Source organism: Electrophorus electricus, chromosome 16 (assembly GCF_041902795.1).
Source record: "Electrophorus electricus isolate QZ-2024a chromosome 16, ASM4190279v1, whole genome shotgun sequence".
In the NCBI taxonomy this organism is placed as follows: domain Eukaryota; kingdom Metazoa; phylum Chordata; class Actinopteri; order Gymnotiformes; family Gymnotidae; genus Electrophorus; species Electrophorus electricus.
The window spans coordinates 26325001-26348329 of record NC_137512.1 but is presented as its reverse complement, the minus strand read 5'-3'; the positions used below and the strand labels follow the sequence as shown (position 1 = coordinate 26348329).

Sequence of the window (23329 nt, the reverse complement as noted above, 5' to 3'; positions counted from 1 at the left end):
GGTCCCTCCCAGCCACCCTGTTCCATGGTTTCCCTGTCTTCTGTGTTTTGGGTCCGTTCTGTAATTTTGTTTTATGACCTGAGTATTCTCCTTCTTCTAGATTTATGTGCTGCATTTGAATTACTAATACGGTTCTGGACTGTTTCACGTCCTATATTTCAAATAGAACACATTTTTTTTGTTTTAGGTAAACACAAATCGCACGCTGATACCGTCACTCAAGGTGTTCCCGAGGGATCTGTCCTTGGCCCTCTCCTGTTCATTATCTATATGCTGCCCTTTGATCGGATTTTCCGCAGGTATGGTCTTCATTTCCACTGTTATGCGGATGAAACTCAGATTTATATTAACACCAAGGCTAACACCACCCTCCCACCTGTTTTATCCAATATCTCAAGCAGTGGATGAGCATAAACTTCTTAAAACTCACGTCTGACAAAACAGAATTCATATGTATTGGCCCAAAGTCCAAAATCTCAAATTTTTTCAATTTTAAATTAAATCTGGATGGTATCTTGATCAGTTCCTCAGTTAGAAACCTTGGCTTACTCTTTGACTCCTCTGTCTCTTTTGAATCCCACGTCAAGTCTCTGGTCAAAAAAAGCCTTTTTTCACCTCTGTAATATTGCTAGTCTTAGGCTCATGCTCTCCACACATGACACTGAGACCTTGGTTCACGCCTTTATCACCTCCTATCTTGATTACTGTAACTCTCCTCAGTGGTATCCCTAACAAAACCATCCGCTCACGTCAATATGTCCAAAACTCAGCCACAAGAATCCTCCTTCAGATAAGGAAACCAGTCCACATCACCCCTAGTCTACACCAGTTACACTGGCTCCCGCCCCTGAACGCATTCGGTTCAAAATCCTCCTCCTTAGATACAAATTTCTGCATGGTCTTGCACCTCCCTATCTAGCTCAACTCCTACACCCTCACTGCACCACCTGTACACTTCAGTCCTCTACTGCAGGTCTCTTCTCCATCCCAAAGTTTAGACTGGTGTCTGCAGGAGGCAGATCCTTTAGTGTCATGGCAATCTCTCGGTCTCTGATCTTCACTTTCCACTTTCACCTCTTAAGAGTCAATGTGTTAAATGTGTTAATTAATGAGTTAAGTGTGTAAATTAATGTGTTAATAATATAATATAATAATAATATAATATATTAATAACTGTTGAACTTAAGTCCGTCTCACCCTGAGTGGAAGAGAACCCCAGAGTAACAGGAAATATGTGTATGTGCTTCCAGCTGTGAAAAACGTGACCATGAGAGTGCGATCGTGGCAGACCAGGAAGGGAGGGAGGGTGGAGGAACGTTGGAGGGTGTAGGGGCAGGAGGGTGGAGGAACGTTGGAGGGTGTAGGGGCAGGAGGGTGGAGGAACGGTGGAGGGTGTAGGGGCAGGATTAATAAATAATTAATAACTATTTTATATTTAATAATTTGTATTTTATAATTATAAATAATTATAATGTAATATTCCATGTTAAGTAATGTGATGGAAAAATGAGAGCACATCAAACACAGACAGCCTTATGCATTGAGTAGTAAAAGGTTTATTGAGTTCTGTCGCCTGTATAACAGAGAAAAAGAACTGACTCACAGTACAAGTCCCCCTCCCCTTATACACAGAGAAGAAAAGAAAGAATAGAGAAAAAACAGCTCCTACAACGTATCTGAACTTTGTGTTTTGGTGAGCCTGAGCGCAGGTGCTGTCTTCTATCGCTACGGTTAGAACAGCATGTGAGCCGCTGATGTGCTTGGCTCTCACGTATCTACGGACTGTTATGCTGTGACTATAGAAACACAAAGCAAAGTAAAGCGAAGCAAAGTACATTTCCACAACAAATAATAACATTGTTATTGTTATTATTATAACACCCTACCCTAGAAGTGTTCATCTCAACCCCAACCCTAACTCTAGAAGGGTTAAACCCAACCCAAACCCCAACCCTAGAAGGGTTAATCCCAACCCCTAGCCTAGAAGAGTTCATCTCAACACCAACCCCAACCCTAGAAAGGTTAATCCCACCCCAACTCTAACCCTAGAAGGGTTAATCCCAACCCAAACCCCAAACCTAGAAGGGTTCATCCCAACCCTAGAAGGGTTCAGCCCAATCTCAACCCTAGAAGAGTTAATCTCAACCCCAACCCCAACTCTAGAAGGGTTAATCCCACCCCAACCATAAACCTAGAAGGGTTAATCCCACCCCAACCCTAGAAAGGTTCATCCACCCCAACCCTAACCCTAGAAGGGTTAATGCCACCCCAACCCCAACCCTAGAAGGGTTAATCCCACCCCAACCCTAACCCTAGAAGGGTTAATGGCACCCCAACCCCAACCCAAGAAGGGTCAATGCCACCCCAATCATAAATTTAGAAGAGTTAAGCCCAACCCCTAGCCTAGAAGAGTTCATCTCAACACCAACCCCAACCCTAGAAGGGTTAATCCCACCCCAACCCTAGAAAGGTTAATCCCACCCCAACCCTAAACCTAGAAGGGTTAATCCCAACCCAAGCCCCAACCCTAGAAGGGTTAATCCCAACCCAAACCCCAACCCTTGAAGGGTTAATCCCACCCCAACCCCAACCCTAGAAGGGTTAATCCCAACCCAAACCTCAACCCTGGAAAGGTTAATCCCACCCCAACCCCAAGCCTAGAAGGGTTCATCCCAACCCCAACCCTAGAAGAGTTCATCTCAACCCCAACCCCAACTCTAGAAGAGTTAATCCCACCCCAACCCCAATCCTAGAAAGGTTAATCCCACCCCAACCCTAACCCTAGAAGGGTTAATCCCAACCCAAATCCCAACCCTAGAATGGTTAATTCCACCCCAACCCCAATCCTAGAAAGGTTAATCCCACCCCAACCCTAACCCTAGAAGGGTTAATCCCACTCCAACCCCAACCCTAGAAGGGTTAATGCCACCCCAACCCCAACCCTAGAAGGGTTAATCCCACCCCAACCATAAACCTAGAAGGCTTAATCCCAACCCCTACCCTAGAAGAGTTCATCTCAACATCACCCCCAACCCTAGAAGGGTTAATCCCACCCTAACCCTAGAAAGGTTAATCCACCCCAACCCTAACCCTACAAGGGTTAATGCCACCCCAACCCCAACCCTAGAAGGGTTAATCCCACCCCAACCCTAGCCCTAGAAGGGTTAATAGCACCCCAACCCCAACCCAAGAAGGGTTAATGCTACCCCAATCATAAATTTAGAAGAGTTAATCCCAACCCCTATCCTAGAAGAGTTCATCTCAACACCAACCCCAACCCTAGAAAGGTTAATCCCACCCCAACCCTAACCCTAGAAGGGTTAATCCCAACCCAAACCCCAACCCTAGAAGGGTTAGTCCCAACCCCTACCCTAGAAAGGTTACTCCCACCCCAACTCTAACCCTAGAAAGGTTAATCCCAACCCAAAGCCTAGAAGAGTTAATCCCACTCCAACCCCAACCCTAGAAGAGTTAATCTCAACCCCAACCCCAACTCTAGAAGGGTTAATCCCACCCCAACCATAAACCTGGAAGGGTTAATCCCAACCCCTACCCTAGAAGAGTTCATCTCAATATCAATCCCAACCCTAGAAGGGTTAATCCCACCCCAACCCTAGAAAGGTTAATCCCACCCCAACTCTAACCCTAGAAAGGTTAATCCCAACCCAAACCCTAGAAGGGTTAATCCCACCCCAACCCCAACCCTAGAAGAGTTAATCCCAATCCCAACCACAACCCTAGAAAGATTAATCCAACCACAACCCTAGAAGGGTTAATCCCAACCCAAACCATAACTCTAGAACAGTTAATCCCAACCCAAACCCCAGCCCTAGAAGAGTTAATCCCACCCCAACCCCAAACCCTAAAAGGGTTAATCACAACCCAAACCCTAGCCCTAGAAGGGGTAAACCCAACCCAAACCCCAACTCTAGAAAGGTTAATCCCAACTAACCTATGCAGGAGACACTACCGCTGCCACAATGGACATGACGTTGTTAGAACTTTGGCATTCTTTCTGATCCTACACATTGTCTCCAGTCTCATGTCATCTCTCACTAAGTCTGCTTTCCTTCACTTCTGTAATATTGACCGTCCTCACCCTTTTATGAATATTAATGAAGCTGAAGTTCTAATCCATGCCTTTCTCAGTTCTTGTATTGATTATTGTAATTCCCTTTTATAGATCTTCCTGCTAAATATCTGAACAGACTTCAGTATATTCATAACTCTGCAGTTAGAGTACTGACATGCACACAGATATGCTCATATTCCCCATTTATCAGTTTCACTGGTTTCCTGTCTCATCAAATATCAAAATATCAAATCCTCTTTCTCACATTCAAAGCTCTGCATCATCTTTCTCCTGCTTATCTTTCTGAAATCCTTCATCTTTATAAACATTTCTTGCACTCTTAGATTATCAGGCAGTAATCTGCTCCTATGAGGTAATCTGATGGCCCCCCTACAATTTTTTTCCTCTATGGACAGCAGAGTATTTAATGCTGTGGCACTGAAACTGTGGATTGTCCTTCCCCGGTTTCTGTGGCAGTGTTCTTCTGCGACTTAGCTAAAGACTTACCTTTTCACATCTCAGTTAAAGACTCACCATTTCACATCTCAGTTAAAGACTTAATTAAAGACTTAGTTAAAAACTTAGTTAAAGACTTACCTTATCACATCTCAGTTAAAGACTCACCTTTTCACATCTCAGTTAAGGTCTTACCTTTTCACATCTCAGTTGAAGACTTAGTTAAAGACTTAGTTGAAGATTTACTTTTTCACAACACTGTTGTGCTTTCACTTTTAGACTTTTTTCCCCTTGATGTCACTGTGAAACAACCTTGTGAGTAAGTGGATTTTATTTTAACACATTTAAACCCAAAGTGCTTTATAAACAAACAAAGACAAACATGGTTGAACTGGGATCCAGATTAATGTACTGGAGTGGTTTTCTTTGTACAACTCTTCCAGATAATAAGAAAGTAGCATTTTGGATCAGCTGTAGTTGAGGAAGAGCTGTTTCCTTAATCCCATAACACAGTGCATTGCAGTAACCCGATCAGGATGTAACAAAATTACAAATAACATTTTCCAGATCAGGTGGATCAAACAAAGGTTTGTCTCAAGATATTTGTAAGCTCGAAAAAGCCATTCTTAATCACTGAATTAATTATTTTATGAAATTTCAGATGAGTGTCCAAACTCCCCAACACAGCTAGATCTTGAAGCTGTGTTGTTCAGTAAGGGCTTGAGAGCCCAGATCTTCCCAAGGCTTTTAAATGGAAGATCAAACACACTAACGCCTGGTTTACTTTCATTTAGTTGTAAGAAACTGTTCATCGAACTGGTCATTGAATTCTTAATATATGTGATCTGCTCATTCAGCCTTATTCAGGAAGACTGATTGCCAAGTTTTAAAAAAAGACAGAACTGTCAATTAGTCTCAGGGAATGAAAAGTCAGGACACCGGAGTCTGCATGACTGCACACACACTCTAATCAGTGTTGAACAAAAACACACTCAGTGCTCCAACACTCTTTCTTTCTCTCTCTCTCTCTCTCTCTCTCTCTCTCTCTCTCTCTCTCTCTCTCTCTCTCTTTTTCCCTCAGTGTCTCTGTTATATGCTAACCTTAACAAATAACTCTACAGTTTGCTTCTTCCAGCCATGACCTCATGTAGTGGGGCAACATTCCTTCCTCCTACCAATCCCAGCATTCCCTCCTTCTACCAATCCCAGCGTTCCCTCCTCCTACCAATCCCAGCATTTCCTCCTCCCACCAGTCCCAGTGTTCCCAGGCCCAGGGCTCTTTCTCCTGAGCTGGGGCTGCCTGCTACTCAACTGTAAACAATCACAGGACATGCAGGAAGTGTGTGTTTCCATCTACAGGATGCACATGTAACAGTTTCCTGTTACACTTACTTATTCTGATTGTTTTAAATTATGGGCTTTAGGTGTGCAAATGTGTCCAAAATTGAGCATTTAATAAATTAAAAAGGTACTAGATATTGGAAGACAATACTAACCGACTTCGTCATTAAGTAGTGAATAGTTACTGTCTAAAACCTTTAGCATTCATTAGCGCTAAACACTAGTCAACACTGATTTTGCTTCTTGTTTATTGTGTATGTTTACCTGCTGATTCCGAATATGTTTCCAGAATTTCTCTATCACCTGTGGTTTCCTGTTCCAGTACACTCATGATGAAAAGCAACACCAAGGAAAGTGGATCTGCTCTGTGATGGCAGACTAATGCCGGACACTGAAGAGAGACGTTCCTGAGGACAGATACAGGCCAAAATTATACACCAACTATGGTACATTTTATAAGTACATATGGACTTATAAATGTAATAGCTTTTTTAATGTAATAACAGCCTTATTTATGAATTAGTAAGATATGATTCATGTAAAATGTACACAATTAAAAACCATACGTGACAGAAAAACGAATTCAGCATAAAAGGTCCTGTAATCTCCACCTATTTTAGTTTGAGAGGCAAAAAAGTTCAAATTATTTTGCCTAGTAATATTTGACATATTTGACCTACACTAGTAATATTTTAGATATGTTAGTAATATTAGTAATATGTTAGAAATGTTCCATATTGTCAGGGATAACCCTAACCCTAGAGTGTAATTCCATTAGTGTTCTACTTTCACTGTTCTATTCGTAGGTGTGTCGAACATGTAAAGAACCTTAGCTGCACGGGCACATCCCCCTCCTTCACACGCGCCTATCCGTCCGCCCCCCCGCGCTGGCGCTCGAGCTTTTATGTCCACGTCTCAGAGCCTCTTTGTACACAAGAGGTGAAGAGGCGCCTCCTCGCTCACATTTGCTCAGATTTGCGTGCATTTTCCCGAGCGCCGGGGTCCAGGAGTGCTTATCATGAAACTTCAGCACTGTGTAACGCGCCTAGCATGACATTCCCGTTAACGGGTCTCTAAAGTTCCCACCCCAGTCGCTTTGACTTCTGTCTGACTTGGTGGTTGGATTGTGTGGCGCGTGAGCCCAGCCTCGCGGCGCAGTGACATTATTGTAGCGAGCGTTTGGTCTCCAAGGAGCTTCTGGACTGAGTTTGGTGTGTTCCTGCAGTAGCTGGTGAGATTCACACATAAACCAACGACGTCCTGCTTGTACGATCAGCTTTCAGCTGGTAGGAGCTCGTGTTTAAGTGTTTTACTTGAGTGTAGTATAATGTAAAGTAATGCAATTTAATGTAATTTAAATGTAATGTGAGGTAACGTAATATGTGGTGTAACACGTGTAGCCTGTGCCTTTCTGTCGGCTCAAGGAAAGTCTCCACTTTGAACGTGACCAACATCTAAAGACATTTTGTTTAAGTAATGCTGCATGTCGTTTCCGATCCTCAGTGTTGAATGAACATCCGAACTACAGTGAAGTTGAGGTGAACACAAGGATCACTGTCCGGCTGTCATTTAACACTGCAGTGTCACTTACTCAGCAGGGTTCGCGAGCGCTCGCTCCCCCTCTCGTGCCTCCGGGCCTCGCTCCAGTGGGAGTCTGAGCTCACCTTTACTGAGAAGACCAGTGTTTGCTGTCAGAGTAACAATCCGCGAGGCGCGGTGTGTTTGTGTATTAAGGGGCTGCAACAGTGTGTTAGAGGAGAAAACAGCGTGCTTGGGAGGATGTGTTGTGAAAATCATTTGTGTGGTTTGTTTAGTAAAGACACAAGGATGAGGGACCAGCTCCACGAAGCACTGGCTTGCCCGACTGCTTCTTTTTCAGCGCTTTATATACTTTAGCCTACATGAATTTCAAACTGAGACTTTTGCATCTGTATTTTCAAAAAACATCCAGGAAAAGGTTCGGGCGAGTTCGTGAAAACTCGACCCTAAGTTTTCTGTCACGCGAGCAAGGCGTTTCGAGAACAAAACTTTACCTTCAAAGTTCATTGGCTAAATAACTGATTACTTTTTTTGTGATAAAAGATTTAATATTATTAGTAGTTATATTATAATAATATTATTGATATATTTATTTATTTCGCGCGAACGTGGAGGGTAGATGAGTCAGCTCGAGAAGGGAACGTACATCGGCTTCACGCGCTGCATTCCTCGCCTGTGTCCACTGCTCGAGCCTGACACTGCTCGAGTTGGGTCTCTCTCGCGCGGTCAGTTGGACCATGACTGACCATGACAAAATTCATTACTGAGAAAGCACAACTTAAGGATGTCCTCGAGGGCAGGGTGTATGACCTTAGCGCTCTCACGGATAAGGGTTCTGGAGATCTTGCCCAAGAGGAGATGAGATCTGTGTTGGTGGACAAGTTTCTTTAGTTTAATGTTTAGAATCTATAATGGTGACCAATTTGAACTCATGTACATAAGCCTGGAGGTGGAGGTGTGGGGCAGTCCCTCACCCACCCGTGGGTGGAAATATTGGTCACAACAACAGTCTTATGATTCCCAACCAACATGTACTCAGTTTATATTTCTACATCCACATTGCTGTTATATTTCTTCATCCACACTACTCTTATATTTCTACATTCACACTACTCTTATATTTCTACATCCATGCTGATGTTTCACTACCTTAAGTCGTCATTAACAGTGACGTGGTCTTTGTTCTGCAGGGGTGAAGCTTAATGGTACATCAAACATATCAGAACATACAGTTTGTATGAGGCAGTCCCTCACCCACCCGTGGGTGGAGATGTGCTGTGTGGAAATATTGGTCACAACAACAGTCTTATGATTCCCAACCAACATGTACTCAGTTTATATTTCTACATTCACACTGCTGTTATATTTCTACATCCACACTGCTGTTATATTTCTACATTCACACTGCTGTTATATTTCTACATTCAGACTGCTGTTATATTTCTATATTAATGCTACTCTTATATTTCTACATTCACACTACTCTTATATTTCTACATCCATGCTGATGTTTCACTACCTTAAGTCGTCATTAACAGTGACGTGGTCTTTGTTCTGCAGGGGTGAAGCTTAATGGTACATCAAACATATCAGAACATACAGGACCAGTCAGAACATACAGTAGCAATCAGAACAGAAATCCTGGACTGAAATTTATGACATTATGACATGACATTTCCCAGTAGCAGAGCAACATTTTTTTGTTTCTGACACACTTCCTTCATCATAGCAGTTACTGACTGCTTGCAACTCGCTATCAGTGCAACTAATGTCTTGTCTAGTGTTCCCTATAAACATGTCATCACCGTCACAGTGTTTACATGTCATTCCACACCTTCTGTCAACATTTAACATGGTTCTTATTTGGTTCATGTTTATCATATAAGCAGTTTTGGTTCAGTGAACATAAAGTGTGTGTGTGCCTGCGTGTGTGCATGTGTGTGTTTGTTCTCAAGTCAGATAAATGCAAATTAAGTTCAGTACTAGAGCATAATAAAAGCAATAATAATAAAACAATAATAACAAAGTTCCTGGAAGAACATCAAGGTCATAGTTAGAATGTTTCAGGAGGTCCCTCATCTGGCTGGTTTGGGTCCTTTGAGAAACGTTTTGGTTCTGTGTGTGACCTTTATCGGGTTTTTAAAAACCTTTGATTTTACTGCTGAGCTGGAGTTCTGGTGAGGACGCTTCACTGAGGGTGTCGGCTATGACTTCCCTCTTCCTCAAGGTTACCCCAGTGCTCAGCATGAGTAATGGTATCATTTTAATAATGTCATCTTCTCTGTGTATTACTTCAGTATAACATAAAATGACTAACATCACATAGAAGCGGATATTTCAGCTTCTGAGAATGTTTTCCCAGCCCATTATATGAATGCACCAGTGTGGAGTGGGTGTATGGCCTGGCTTTCACAATCATTCTTAAGGAAATTAAGCATGAGCACCAACTTAGAAAATCAATATTAATAAATGTTGCTTGTTGTAAGACAAGGTAGTATCCAACTCTCACAAAAAAATGAAAGCTTGTGGCAGGTATTTCTTTATTATATATTATTTGTTCCGGATGTTTCGGGGTTTTTCTGACATTGTCCTGTTTTCCAGAAAGTCCATCTAGTGCCCTCTGCTGGTCATGTGTAGTGTCTCACTGTCACGCATGAGCTATGTTGTCAATGTTTCTCTAACATGTGTTTTCATCTAAACGTTATGCTGCTGCATGTAGATTGTGTTTAGAATGTCATGTGCTATGTCAGGACCGTGTTTAGACACACATTGTGTGATAACTACAACTGTCATTACTGCACAAAGTTCTGATATTCAGACTGTAACTCTAGTAAATGTGTCTTCTTAGCATGATCCTGTGTGTGTGTGTGTGTGTGTGTGTGTGTGTGTGTGTGTGTGTGTGTGTGTGTTGAGCAGGAAGAGCTGAAGTATGCTGCATTGCCGGGTGCCCATGCCCGCCGTGGTTACCTTGTTGCTACTGCAGATTGTTGCCGTAGTGTTGTTTCTGGGATGGCACGGCCCGCTCGTCCCCCAGGACGTCTCTCCAACACAGGGTAAGGTGCATGTGCTCTTGCTGTCGTCATGGCGATCGGGCTCCTCGTTCCTGGGGCAGGTGTTCAGCCAGCACCCGTCTGTGTTCTACCTGATGGAGCCGGCCTGGCACGTATGGACGGCGCTGAAGCGTCCGGGCGCTCGCGGCCTGCGCATGGCCGTCCGCGACCTGGTGCGCAGCGTCTTCCAGTGCGATCTGTCCGTCATGGACGCCTACCTGCCCCCCCGGCACAACGTCTCGCAGGTGTTCATGTGGAGCCACAGCCGTGCTCTCTGCTCGCCGCCCGCGTGCACACTCACGCCCCGTGACGGCTTCAGCTACGAGCCCGACTGCAAGCTGAACTGTGACAGAGTAGGCCTGCAGGGGGCACAGCAGGCCTGCCGCACCTACAGTCACGTTGTGCTGAAGGAGGTGCGCTTCTTCGAGCTGGAGTCCCTGTACCCACTGCTGCGGGACCCCACGCTGGACCTGCGCATCATCCACCTGGTGCGGGACCCGCGGGCGGTGCTGCGGTCTCGGGAGCAGGCCGCAAAGGCCCTGGCGCAGGACAGCGCGTTGGTGCTGGAGAAGGATGGCGTCCTGCCCAGCGACGCCCAGCTGCGTGTCATGCAGGAAGTGTGTCGCAGTCACATGCGCATCCACGAGACGGCCATGCTCAAGGCGCCCGACTTTCTGCAAGGGCGCTACAAACTTGTACGCTACGAGGACCTGGTACATGACCCCCTGGCCCAGATTGAAGCCATGTTTGACTTTGTGGGTCTGGAGATGATGGAGACGCTACAGGAATGGATTTACCGCATTACCCACGGAAAGGGCAAAGGGACAGAGAAAGAAGCCTTCAAAATCACGTCGCGCAATGCTGAGGATGTGTCCTTGGCCTGGAGGACCACCTTACCCTTTCAAAAAGTCAAACAAATCCAGGAAGTCTGCAAGGGAGCCATGACGCTGCTGGGCTACCGTCCGGTGCAGAGTGAGAGGGAGCAGCGGCAGCTGGACTTGGACCTGTACACGGGTCGCGAGCACTATCGCTTCTCCTGGATTCCCTCCAAAAGCTCCAAATCCAGCAAAAGCTGAACTTGGGGATACCCCGGTGCATCTGTAAATGAGACTGGATTTGAGCCCAATTTTTAAGAACTGTCCAGTACGCAACTCTTTACTGAGGGCGAGATTCTAAAGCTTTGGTTGATAATCTCAAACTATTTGGGACCCATGACAGCACAGTCCTTTATCACCTTCTCCCCTACGTTCACCCCCACGTTCACCCCCACCTTCACCCCTGCATTCTCCCCTGTTCACCCCCATGTTCACCCCTGCATTGTCCCCTACGTTCACCCCTGTATTCACCCCTGCGTTCTCCCATACATTCACCCTTACGTTCACCCGTGTTCAGCCCTGCGTTCACCTCTGCGTTCACCCCTACGTTCACCCTTGCGTTCACCCCACGTTCACCCCTACATTCACCTGTGTTCACCCCTACATTCACCTGCGTTCACCCCTGCGTTCACCCCGCGTTCTCCCCTACGTTCACCCCTGTATTCACCCCTGCGTTCTCCCATACATTCACCCTTACGTTCACCTGTGTTCAGCCCTGCGTTCACCCCTGCGTTCACCCCTTCGTTCACCCTTGCGTTCACCCCTGTGTTCACCCCTACGTCCACCCCTATGTTTTGTTAGGACTTTCTCAGATGAATCTTGAACCATCTTAAATTTGCAATAGTCAAGTTAAACTCTCTGAAAGTGGCATGAAAAGGTTTTTTAACTTTAATATAAAATAATGCAAAAAGATGAATCCCCTTTGGTTTTTAAGAATATTAACCCTAACAGACTGTGTTAGACTGTGTTAGTCAGCTTTTACTGATGCTGACTGAGAAGTAGAAAAACAACTTATATTTTTAAAAAGCATGAACACTTGAGTTTTAGTGTTTTCACATAGGTTAGTTTCACAGTATTATACTGTACATTACGTGTTAATGATGCTCTGATGATGTCACTGAATCACGGGGTCACTGGGGTCACACTGCTGGTGTCGTATGCTGGTTAGGAGTAGAAAAAAAGCTCAGTCATGTTTACAAATACTTCAGTCTGATTTAGCTAATTTCTGAATTCAGTCATTGAAAACAATGAGTAACATAATGAAGAAAACAAAGGAAATTCAACTGAGATTTATGAGCTTTTGAAGCTTAAAGATGCTTTAGAGAGTTTTATGAAGTCATTCAGGAGTTTATACAATGGCACTTCCATAGGTGACTAAATGAAGGAGTTTGTCAGCAGTGCTCTGAGAGGGTGTGGCTACTCTGGGAGGGAGTGGCTACTGTGGGAGGGAGTGGCTACTCTGGGAGGGTGTGGCTTCTCTGGGAGGGAGTGGCTACTCTGGGAGGGTGTGGCTACTGTGGGAGGGTGTGGCTACTCTGGGAGGGAGTGGCTACTGTGGGAGGGAGTGGCTACTTGGAGGGTGTGGCTACTGTGGGAGGGTGTGGCTTCTCTGGGAAGGAGTGGCTTCTCTGGGAAGGAGTGGCCACTCTGCTCAGTCTGAAACAGAACAGCCCAAATGCCTGTATGTGAATTTGTACTATAGGGCGGTTTGGAAAGCCATGTGAGAATGTGCAGTAACTCTACTGACAGCTCAGTCACCTGACAATACCACTTCCTGTGGCAGAATATCATATAACATACATACATTTAATTATTTTATTTGTGACCAGTTCAGGCTTCCTAATCAGAAGGTCAGACTGATCTGTGTGTCTGATTTATATGACACTGTGCATGTGATGGTATCAATATTAATAATTTCTCCCTCATATCTTTAGGATGGCAGCAGTGCTACAGTACAGGATTGTAATTCATATTTACATGGTACATTTAATCAAGCTGGCCTCACTGTTTTAAACTAGATCAGCTGTAGCTGTGCTAGTGTGCTTCTCTGACAGACTAGAGAGAGAGAGAGAGAGAGAGAGAGAGAGAGAGAGAGAGAGAGAGAGAGAGAGAGAGTGTGTGTGTGTGTGTGTGTGTGTGTGTGTGTGTGAGATTTGTTAGCATCGGTTTTTATCATTTAGTAATACATTCTTATTTTGTTCATCTCTAATTGAAGAAAATTATTTTTTTGGTAGTAAAATGTCAAATATATCCCTGTTTATTGGGATATATCCCTGTTTTGGGGGTATATTCCTGTTTATTGGTATATATCCCTGTTATTGGGATATTTCCCTGTTTATTGGGATATATCCCTGTTATTGGGATATTTTTATATTACTGTTAATGTCTTAATTTATTTTGTAATACAGTGCATCTATAAGTATGAATTAAGGCACTGTTACAGTGTTACAGCACTGTAGTGTTACAGCGTTATAATGATGTAACAGAGTGGTTCACAAATGGTACACGAAGAAACAAAAGTCACTCTGTGCACTGTCCAGGTCCAAATAATGTCTTGTGCCACCCTAACCCCTAACCCCTTATCCCAGACCTTAACCCATAACTCTATCTAACCCTAACACCTAACCCCTAACCCCTAACCCCTTATCCCAGACCTTAACCCATAACTCTATCTAACCCTAACACCTAACCCCTAACACCTAACCCCTTATCCCAGACCTTAACCCATAACTCTATCTAACCCTAACACCTAACCCCTAACCCCTTATCCCAAACCTTAACCCATAACTCTATCTAACCCTAACACCTAACCCCTAACCCCTTATCCCAGACCTTAACCCATAACTCTATCTAACCCTAACACCTAACCCCTAACCCCTTATCCCAGACCTTAACCCATAACTCTATCTAACCCTAACACCTAACCCCTAACCCTTAACCCCTAACACTAATCTTACATTAAAAGGAGAAACACCACTGATTCTGCTATTTGGTCACAGTTTTCATTTAAGCCAATAAAAGTTGCCTAAAGTACTTTACATTTATCCATAACCCTCTATAAACTGTTCACATGGACAAAAGCTGTTGGTACTATTTGTTTGTTTGTTCGTTTTAAATTTCTTTGTTAATTATACTTAAAATCAAAGTTTTTTCCCCCCATAACTTGTATATGTTGATGTTTACCAGTTTATATCTGCATATTGTGGTTACACAATGCCTTAACACACTCAGACCTAGCAGTGCACCTCTGCTGACCCTCTGAATACTTCTGACAACACTGACGACCCTGAGAGTGCTCAGTGATAAGTGCATTTCAGCACTGATGACACTGTTACTAAGAGTGCTCAGTGATAAGTGCATTTCAGCACTGATGACACTGTTACTAAGAGTGCTCAGTGATAAGTGCATTTCAGCACTGATGACACTGTTACTAAGAGTGCTCAGTGATAAGTGCATTTCAGCACTGATGACACTTACTAAGAGTGCTCAGTGATAAGTGCATTTCAGCACTGATGACACTGTTACTAAGAGTGCTCAGTGATAAGTGAATTTCAGCACTGATGACACTGTTACTAAGAGTGCTCAGTGATAAGTGCATTTCAGCACTAATGACACTGTTAGTAAGAGTGCTCAGTGATAAGTGCATTTCAGCACTGAGCAGAGTTGTTATTGTTACTGAGAGTGTTGTTTGTTATATTACAGAACTATGAAGGTCTTTATGCATCTGTCTGTGTTTCATCTGTATGCCAGTTGTGCTTATATGGGATCTGCTTTTGTTCCAATATGGGAATTTTTCATAAATGGTACAAATTGTATGTCATGCAAATGATTCACAATACATTTTTATTTGACACTTGAGCTTTTGCCACATGAGTAATGTCTGTTTTTTAATCTGCATATCCATCTCTAAATAAGACAGTATTACCTGCTATAGATGTTTTTTTTTTTGTTCTTAGTTTACTGAGGTAAGCTCTGACACACTTCCTCTGCTCATTGCAGTCACAGGATTCGTCAGCGGTTTGGTACACGAGCGCCCTCTGCTGGCCCAACAAGTTTCTTATCTCTAATTCAGAGTTGCATGTTTCCGCCTGTTGAATATCTGTTTCTACAACCTGTGTTATATAAACACAAAGACGATGTGGTTCAGGCTAATAATGACAGACTACAGTGTTCTCAGACTACAGTGAACTCAGGAACAATAACCACAAAGCACTTCACACCTTAAATAATACAGTGTTGTTTGATCTTTCAAAAAACGCACTATATTACTGATATGATAACAACAACAGGCAACGATTCATCACTCTTGGCAGCTTCGGGTCAGACACTTCTGGACACTTCACGCAGTGCCCCCCAGGGTTCAGTTTTTGGCCTCCTTCTTAATCTACCTGCTTGCACTTATTGGTTTTATCTGACAGCACGGTCTTCAGTGTCACTGTTATGCAGATGCTCAAGTTTACATCTGCACAAAGTGCTGTGACACACAGATCAGCTGTCTGGTTGACATTAAAACTGGATGGAGGTTTGAACTTCCTCAAACTCGATAGTACTAAATCTGAAGTCATTCTCACAGCATCTCCTTCCACTCTCAAGAATATTGGTTAATCCACTCTTATGTTTCCCGGGTTTTACCATGTCCTCCATGACACAGGTCCATAACCTCAGTTATGCAAGGACAGTACACTCTCTCCTGAGGCCCATGTCAATAACATCACCAAAACTGCCTTCTTCCACCTTAAAAATATCACCAGACTGCATCACTCATGCCTAATTCTCTAGCTGAAGCTCTAATTCATGCATTTATTGCATCCAGACTGGATTACTGTAACTCAGTTCTGTTTGGGCTGCCTGCTAGTCTTCTCAAGAAGCTCCAATATGTGCAGAACTCAGCAGCAAGAATTGTCATGCACACCAGATCACAGGAACACACAACCCCCAAGTTAAAAAACCTACATTGGCTCCTGGTCCATTATTACATTTAGTATAAAATCTAACTCCTGATTTTTAAATCTTTACACAGTCTGGTTCCTGCTTAGCTCTCTACTCTGTCATCCAGACACAATCCCTCACAGTCTCTCCAGTCTGATGATGTTCATCTGCTCTCTGTTCCTCCTGTCAAACTACTCATGTATGGTTGATAGATCTTTTACCTCTGCAGGCTCACAGCTGTGGAACTCCGTCCCTTACCTCTCTGTACTGCACATCACTGTCCATTCTTCTCTGTTTTAACAAGCTTTTTAAAACATTCTCTTTCAGACTGCTTGTCCTGATAAGTAAATCTTATTCTCTTCTTATTGTCTCACTGTTTTGTTATTTTAGCATAGTTGTGTTTTTGTTCTGTCACTCATTACTGTAACTCTTACCATGTTTTATCTCTGATTTTATTTTCATTTCCCCACTGTGTTGTTATTTTATGACTCTTGTGTTTACCCTGTTGTTCTCATCCTGTAACTCTTATCATGGTTTCATTTTCCTTTGTACTGTAAAGTATCCCTGACTAGCCTTATAAATAGCATTTATTATTATTATTATTATTATTATTATTATTATTATTATTATTATTATCATCATTCTATAGCATTGTTTTTATCATTCTGTTTTTATCATTCATATTTATCATTCTACAGCATTTTTACATTATTTAAAAAATAATTTCACAGGACAAACATCAATTGCTATTCCTACTTTGACAGGGAGGGGGAGCTGTAATCAGCAATTGTTTGGCTCCAGTATCACACAGACAAAGAAAAGCATTGTTGGCCTGCGTGATTAATGCTCTGATACTCTATATTACTGACACTCTGTGTGGTTAATATTCTATATTACTGACACTGTGTGTGGTTAATATTCTATATTACTGACACTGCGTGGTTAATATTCTATATTACTGACACTCTGCGTGGTTAATATTCTATATTACTGACACTGCGTGGTTAATATTCTATATTACTGACACTGTGTGTGGTTAATATTCTATATTACTGACACTGCGTGGTTAATATTCTATATTACTGACACTCTGTGTGCTTAATATTCTATATTACTGACACTGTGTGTGCTTAATATTCTATATTACTGACATTGTGTGTGCTTAATATTCTATATTACTGACACTCTGTGTGCTTAATATTCTATATTACTGACACTGTGTGGTTAATATTCTATATTACTGACACTGCGTGGTTAATATTCTATATTACTGACACTCTGTGTGCTTAATATTCTATATTACTGACACTGCATGGTTAATATTCTATATTTCTGACACTGCGTGGTTAATATTCTATATTACTGACACTGCGTGGTTAATATTCTATATTACTGACACTCTGCGTGGTTAATATTCTATATTACTGACACTGCGTGGTTAATATTCTATATTACTGACACTGTGTGTGGTTAATATTCTATATTACTGACACTGCGTGGTTAATATTCTTTATTACTGACACTGTGTGGTGTGTACACTGTGCCTGCCCTGCCACTACTCTTCAGGAAACAGCATTCTATCATGAATAAATATCACATGTACAGTCCAAATTTATTTGTCAGAAAATAAATACCACTATCAGTCATATTTGGTTATTCAACAGTAAATACCACTATCGGTCATATTTGGTTATTCAACAGTAAATACCACTATCGGTCATATTTGGTTATTCAACAGTAAATACCACTATCGGTCATATTCGGTTATTCAACAGTAAATACCACTATCGGTCATATTCGGTTATTCAACAGTAAATACCACTATCAGTCACTGTCTATGGCTACATTTTGAATGGACTAATTGACTAAGGGGTCAGTGAGGGGAGTCACGGGGGGGGGGGGGGGTTCAATAGCCCTTACTGGACCTGCTCATCATGTTTTATTTTTTACATAAATATTAATCAGTAGTTTAAATGAATCACAAGCTTTAAGTGAAAACAATCTTAAGATTATTGAACAGATAAAAATTCATAGGCAAGTGCTTTATTCCTACTAATATGAACTGTGTTTCAGCAATTACAGACCAATCACTATTGTTCTATGTTTAAGTAAAATAATTGAAAAAACTTTCTTCTCACAGTCTTCTCACTAATGATTTCTTAAATGAACACAATATCCAAGAAAAATTTAATTGAGGCTTCAGAGCAAATCACAGCACTGAAGCAGAATTAATGAAAGTGTTAGGGTTAGGGGTTAGAGATTAGGGTTAGAGTTTGGACTTGAGAATAGGTGCTGATCCAGGTGGTGCTTCAGAACATATTCTGGACTTAACTGGGGTTAACCTTAACTCTAAACCTGACCTGCCCTAACCTTAACCCTGACCCTGACCCTAACCCAGACCTGACCCTAACCCAGACCTGACCCTAACCTTAACCCTGACCTGCCCTAACCTTAACCCTAAACCTGACCCGACCCTAACCTTAACCCTGACCCGACCCTAACCTTAACCCTGACCTGACACTAAACCTGATCCTGACCTTACCCTGACCCTGACCTGACCCTAACTGTGGATTTAACTGCTACATTTGATACTACAGACCATAGAATGCTTCCTGTGAGGCTTCTTCTGTTTGTGTTTTAATGATTTAATGATTTTCCTTCATTATTTACTTGATTATTTCCTTTAACTGGTATATTACTTTGATTGTAGTCATTGTATTTTTGTTTTTATTTATTTATCTTGCACATTTAACTATTATTAATATACCCCTTATTGTCATTGCTTACATTTCTTGCATTATTGTGTAAGTTTTTAATGGCCTTTCTTCTCTTCTTCGTCTGTTTTATTTTGTACTATAACTCTGACATGCATTTTTCATGTTTGAAATGTGCTAAAGATATAACGCTTATTGTTGTTATTATTGTTGTAGTTGAAATAAACCACACACTACCAAGAAAAAGAAATAGTAATTTGGCTTTCAGATTTAACGGCGTCGTGTGTAGACCTATTCCATGGAAGAAGGAAACGTTTGAACTGAACCGTTTACTTGAATTCTAGCTTGCTTAAAAGTCGAGGTCACGTGTTTGCTTGATCGATCTGAAACGCGAGAGTGCGGAACGTACGCGCTCGCGCGCCACTCGCAGAGATGTCAGGATTCCGAAGTCACGCGAGCTGAGCCCGTCTACCTGCTGTCCCCCACGAGATATTCTCCCCATTACATCACCACGCGCATCCTATGGAAGGCGAAAGGTTTTCAACAAGTTTGTCGGGTGTTTTCTGCTCGTCATTGTCCTAAAACGACACGGCGATCGGTGTGCGGATCAAAGCTAGCCTCGTGCTCGCTGAGTGGGAGACTCGCTGCTGCGGCAGAGGAGCTCGCGGTCTGTTCGGAGAAAGGCAAGGGGCGCGAGCGGAACACAGCTATGGAGTGCGTGGCATAAAGAATGGCAGCACGACCATGGCTAGATCAGCACACAGAGGCGGCAGGGACAGCGACTCGCGCGTGTCTCCTTCCACAGATCGGGGAGAGACACGAGACCTTGGAGACCCGCGGGAACTGTCTCTAGAAGAAGTGCTGAAGTCGTACGAGCAGCCGATCAACGAGGAGCAGGCCTGGGCGGTGTGCTACCAATGCTGCGGCGCGCTGAGAGTGCCACCCGCGCGACCCGGGCTCGTGTACCGCGTGGAGAGTCCTTCTTCCATTCTCCTCCACAGAGACGGGACCGTATCCCTGCGAGCCGAGCCTCAGAGCAGCAACGGTAAGAAATGGGCCATTAACAGACCCCAGCTTCCTCTCTGCACTCCTTTGCGTTTCCACTCGTCCCAGTACTACTTGGTCACTCTCTTATATAGCTGTGTGTTTCAGCAATGTTGGTAAACATTCCCCGCGCAGAACCAGCCTGGTGCTGGACTGGGCTCGGGCCGCTAGACGATCTATTATTAATGCAGCCCAGCGGGCAGCGAGACCTTGGCGCGATGAGATGCAAAAGCACCTTGGATCTTAGATTCATGCAGGCGAGTTCTAGCGATATCACCAGGTGAAAACATTTCCAGGAAGACCCCGGAAGCTCCGGTGAGACCTGTTTAGAAAACAAACGCAGGCTGCGGATGTGCGCGTGCTTATTAACCCTTGGCGTGGTGGCACGTGTCCGTAGGTTTATAGACCGGTAAGGAGAAGTGCGAGTCATTACTGCGATCCAGCGCCACACCGACGGTTTAAAGGCCACGAGCAGGCACACAGAAAGACTGGCTAAAGCCGAATCTAAACGCGCGTAGCGGAATAATTGCGCGCACCCAGCGCTGCAGAAGCGCCGTTAGCGCGCGGACAGACTGCAGGCGGAGGCTCCTGTTGGAACGCAGCTGCTGACTGTGTGGAAGCGGCTCGCGCCATCATCGACCGAGGGCTCTGCTGATGTTGGCTCGTGGGTTAGTGTGTTGAGTGCTTTTAAACCTTTTACAACCAAAACACACATCAACTCACGAGGACCGAGGCAAACATCCATATAGATACATAAATATTCGTAGAAATATTATCAGGGTTTATCATATAGTGGAAAGAAAAGATATATTTTGTGTATGAAATGAAGATTTGCCAACAAGTTTGCATTTATTTGTCCAAGAAACTTTTATGGATGTTTGGCAGCTGCTGTAGGCATGTAGTGTTTGACATCCCAGGATAGAGAGCGCATGCGCAGGTATGGCGCGATATGGCACTGTTAACCAATCGGTAAACGCTTCTGTTTACACTATTAACCAATCAGTAAACGCTTCTCTCTGTTTACACTGTTAACCAATCAGTAAACGCTTCTGTTTACACTGTTAACCAATCAGTAAACGCTCCTCTGTTTACACTGCTAAACAATCAGTAAACGCTTCTCTCTGTTTACACTGTTAACCAATCAGTAATACGCTTCTGTTTACACTGTTAACCAATCAGTAAACGCTTCTGTTTACACTGTTAACCAATCAGTAAACGCTCCTCTGTTTACACTGTTAACCAATAGTAAATGCTCCTCTGTTTACACTACTAAACAATCAGTAAACACTTCTGTTTACACTGTTAACCAATCAGTAAACGCTTCTGTTTACACTGTTAACAAATCAGTAAACGCTCCTCTGTTTACACTGCTAAACAATCAGTAAATGCTTCTCTCTGTTGACACTGTTAACCAATCAGAACAAGTACCTTCCACATTTTCCAACTTGACATGATGTAAATGTATTTTTACCGCATTAATTTAGTTTTAATAATAGTTGCTGAGTGAACATGTTCAAGGTGAGGAAATTCCACCCAGTCCACTTTCCCGCTAGTAGTTGTATAACTGATGGCATCTCTGGTTTCTCCAGGTCTGTAGAAGTAAAAGGAAGAATGACTCTTTATGTCTGTAAGAGTGTAGAATACTTCCTATCTGTCATAGCCACGTTGGCCACGCCCCTGTCTCCTGGTGTCTGCCTGTCATAGCCACGTTGGCCACGCCCCTGTCTCCTGGTGTCTGTCTGTTATAGCCACGTTGGCCACGCCCCTGTCTCCTGGTGTCTGCCTGTCATAGCCACGTTGGCCACGCCCCTGTCTCCTGGTGTCTGTCTGTCATAGCCACGTTGGCCACGCCCCTGTCTCCTGGTGTCTGTCTGTCATAGCCAGGTTGGCCACACCCCTGTCTCCTGGTGTCCTTGTTGTAGCTATGTTGGCCACGCCCCTGTCTCCTGGTGTCCGTCTGTCGTAGCCACGTTGGCCACGCCCCTGTCTCCGGGTATCTGTTTGTTGTAGCTACGTTGGCCACGCCCCTGTCTCCTGGTGTCTGTCTGTCATAGCCACGTTGGCCACGCCCCTGTCTCCTGGTGTCCTTGTTGTAGCTATGTTGGCCACGCCCCTGTCTCCTGGTGTCTGTCTGTCATAGCCACGTTGGCCACGCCCCTGTCTCCTGGTGTCCTTGTTGTAGCTATGTTGGCCACGCCCCTGTCTCCTGGTGTCTGTCTGTCTTAGCTACGTTGGCCACGCCCCTGTCTCCTGGTGTCTGTCTGTCTTAGCCACTGTCTCCTGGATTTTTACTCTCACACAGAGCATTTGGTTGATGTTATTATCCAGACTGACTCATGTATTGATCGGTATGACAGTGTCATAGTGTCATATGATAGTGTTTTCTGATCCCATGACCTTGGTGTGTGGGAGTTGACCCTGTGACTTTGGTGCTGCTCTACTGAGCTGTCCAGAGTTCTGCTAGTGCATCTAGGAGATGCCCCCCATGTCTCGCTTTCTAGTGTGTTCAGATACCATGTACATCATTTCCATGGCAAGAGATAATGAAGCCTGTTTTAGGGAAAGTAAAGAGAAAATAAGTGTTTCCTCTGCTCTTTATAACAGTATTATTATGGCTGGAGGTTGTCAGGAACAGTGTGTGGTATGTGTGTGGGGCAGGGTTGTCTTTAGTTAGTGTGAACTTCTTAGTATCATTTCTGGCACTAATTTTGTTCCTTGCAGCGGTCAAACAGGTCCAGTGACTCTTCTCAGTGTTTTGGCTTTATGTGAGACTGTCCCCTGTGTGTCCTCACAAACCATACTGAGCGTCAGGGAGACTCTGAACAGCCCTAGACAGCCCTGTTTTGTGGAGTGTGTCTCTGTTGTTTCTGTTTCAGGGAGACAGAGAGAGAGCGGGAGGGAGAGGGAGACAGAGAGAGGGTGAGGGAGAGACAGAGAGGGGGAGAGAGAGAGAGAGGGAGAGGGAGAGAGAGAGAGGGTGAGGGAGAGACAGAGAGGGGGAGAGAGAGAGAGAGGGGGGGGGGGGGGGGAGCTCAGGTTTAGCTGATGGTCTGTGTTCGACTCCCCTGGGTGCTCTGGGTTTGCTGTGTGATGACTCCTCCCAGCCTCCTAGTAACATGAACCATTAGAGCAGTGTGTGTGCAGCTTCAGCTGGGAGAATTTGAAACCAGTACAAGGAGAATTTGTCCAGTGTGTCAAATGTGTCTCCACTCTTCTGCTCTGACGTCACACTATTAAACATTTGAGGGCCTAAAACAACAAGAATGGAAGAGCTGCTTTAATTCAGTGTTTGCCTGATTACATGATAAG

The 23329-nt window shown here is 43.8% G+C and overlaps 2 protein-coding genes and 1 long non-coding RNA gene across 10 annotated transcripts in view; 2 read left to right on the top strand and 1 right to left on the bottom strand.

Annotated features, from left to right (window-relative positions):
• Nucleotides 1-229: 229 nt before the first annotated feature.
• chst6 (carbohydrate sulfotransferase 6) lies at nt 230-15191 on the top strand. Of its 3 annotated transcripts, XM_081699069.1 has the most exons (3): nt 230-299; nt 6192-6315; nt 10325-15191. In XM_081699069.1, exon 3 carries the CDS (start codon nt 10338-10340, stop codon nt 11532-11534), a length of 1197 nt encoding a protein of 398 aa, XP_081555195.1. In that variant the 5' UTR covers nt 230-299; nt 6192-6315; nt 10325-10337; the 3' UTR covers nt 11535-15191. The 3 variants fall into 3 exon arrangements, with proteins under 3 accessions (XP_081555195.1, XP_026887041.1, XP_026887039.1); XM_027031240.3 differs by lacking the exons at nt 230-299; nt 6192-6315 and adding an exon at nt 6817-7100; XM_027031238.3 differs by lacking the exons at nt 230-299; nt 6192-6315 and adding an exon at nt 6817-7155.
• A 3001-nt stretch (nt 15192-18192) lies between these two features.
• Nucleotides 18193-23329, top strand: part of spire2 (spire-type actin nucleation factor 2) — an 18396-nt gene continuing 13259 nt past the window's right edge. For 2 of the 6 annotated variants that reach the window (XR_014117614.1, XR_014117613.1), the window contains exon 1: nt 18193-20021. Coding sequence is in view for 2 of the 6 variants with exons in the window: in XM_081699068.1 (XP_081555194.1) it covers nt 19721-20021 (301 nt within the window). In the remaining 4 variants the exon portion in view is untranslated. Of the gene's footprint in view, nt 20022-20459; nt 20689-23329 lie in introns of those variants that run through there. The other 4 variants (XR_014117616.1, XM_081699068.1, XM_027031230.3 and 1 more) reach the window with 3 other exon arrangements.
• LOC145651705 (uncharacterized) overlaps nt 23092-23329 on the bottom strand; it is an 8289-nt gene continuing 8051 nt past the window's right edge. The window contains exon 4 of the long non-coding RNA XR_014117618.1: nt 23092-23329. This exon is cut by the window's right edge and continues 127 nt beyond it. This is a non-coding gene — a long non-coding RNA (uncharacterized LOC145651705).

What these genes read in the sequence shown, in the direction of transcription:
- chst6 (XM_081699069.1), top strand. Translation starts at nt 10,338, where the DNA reads ATGCTGCATTGCCGGGTGCCCATGCCCGCCGTGGTTACCTTGTTGCTA.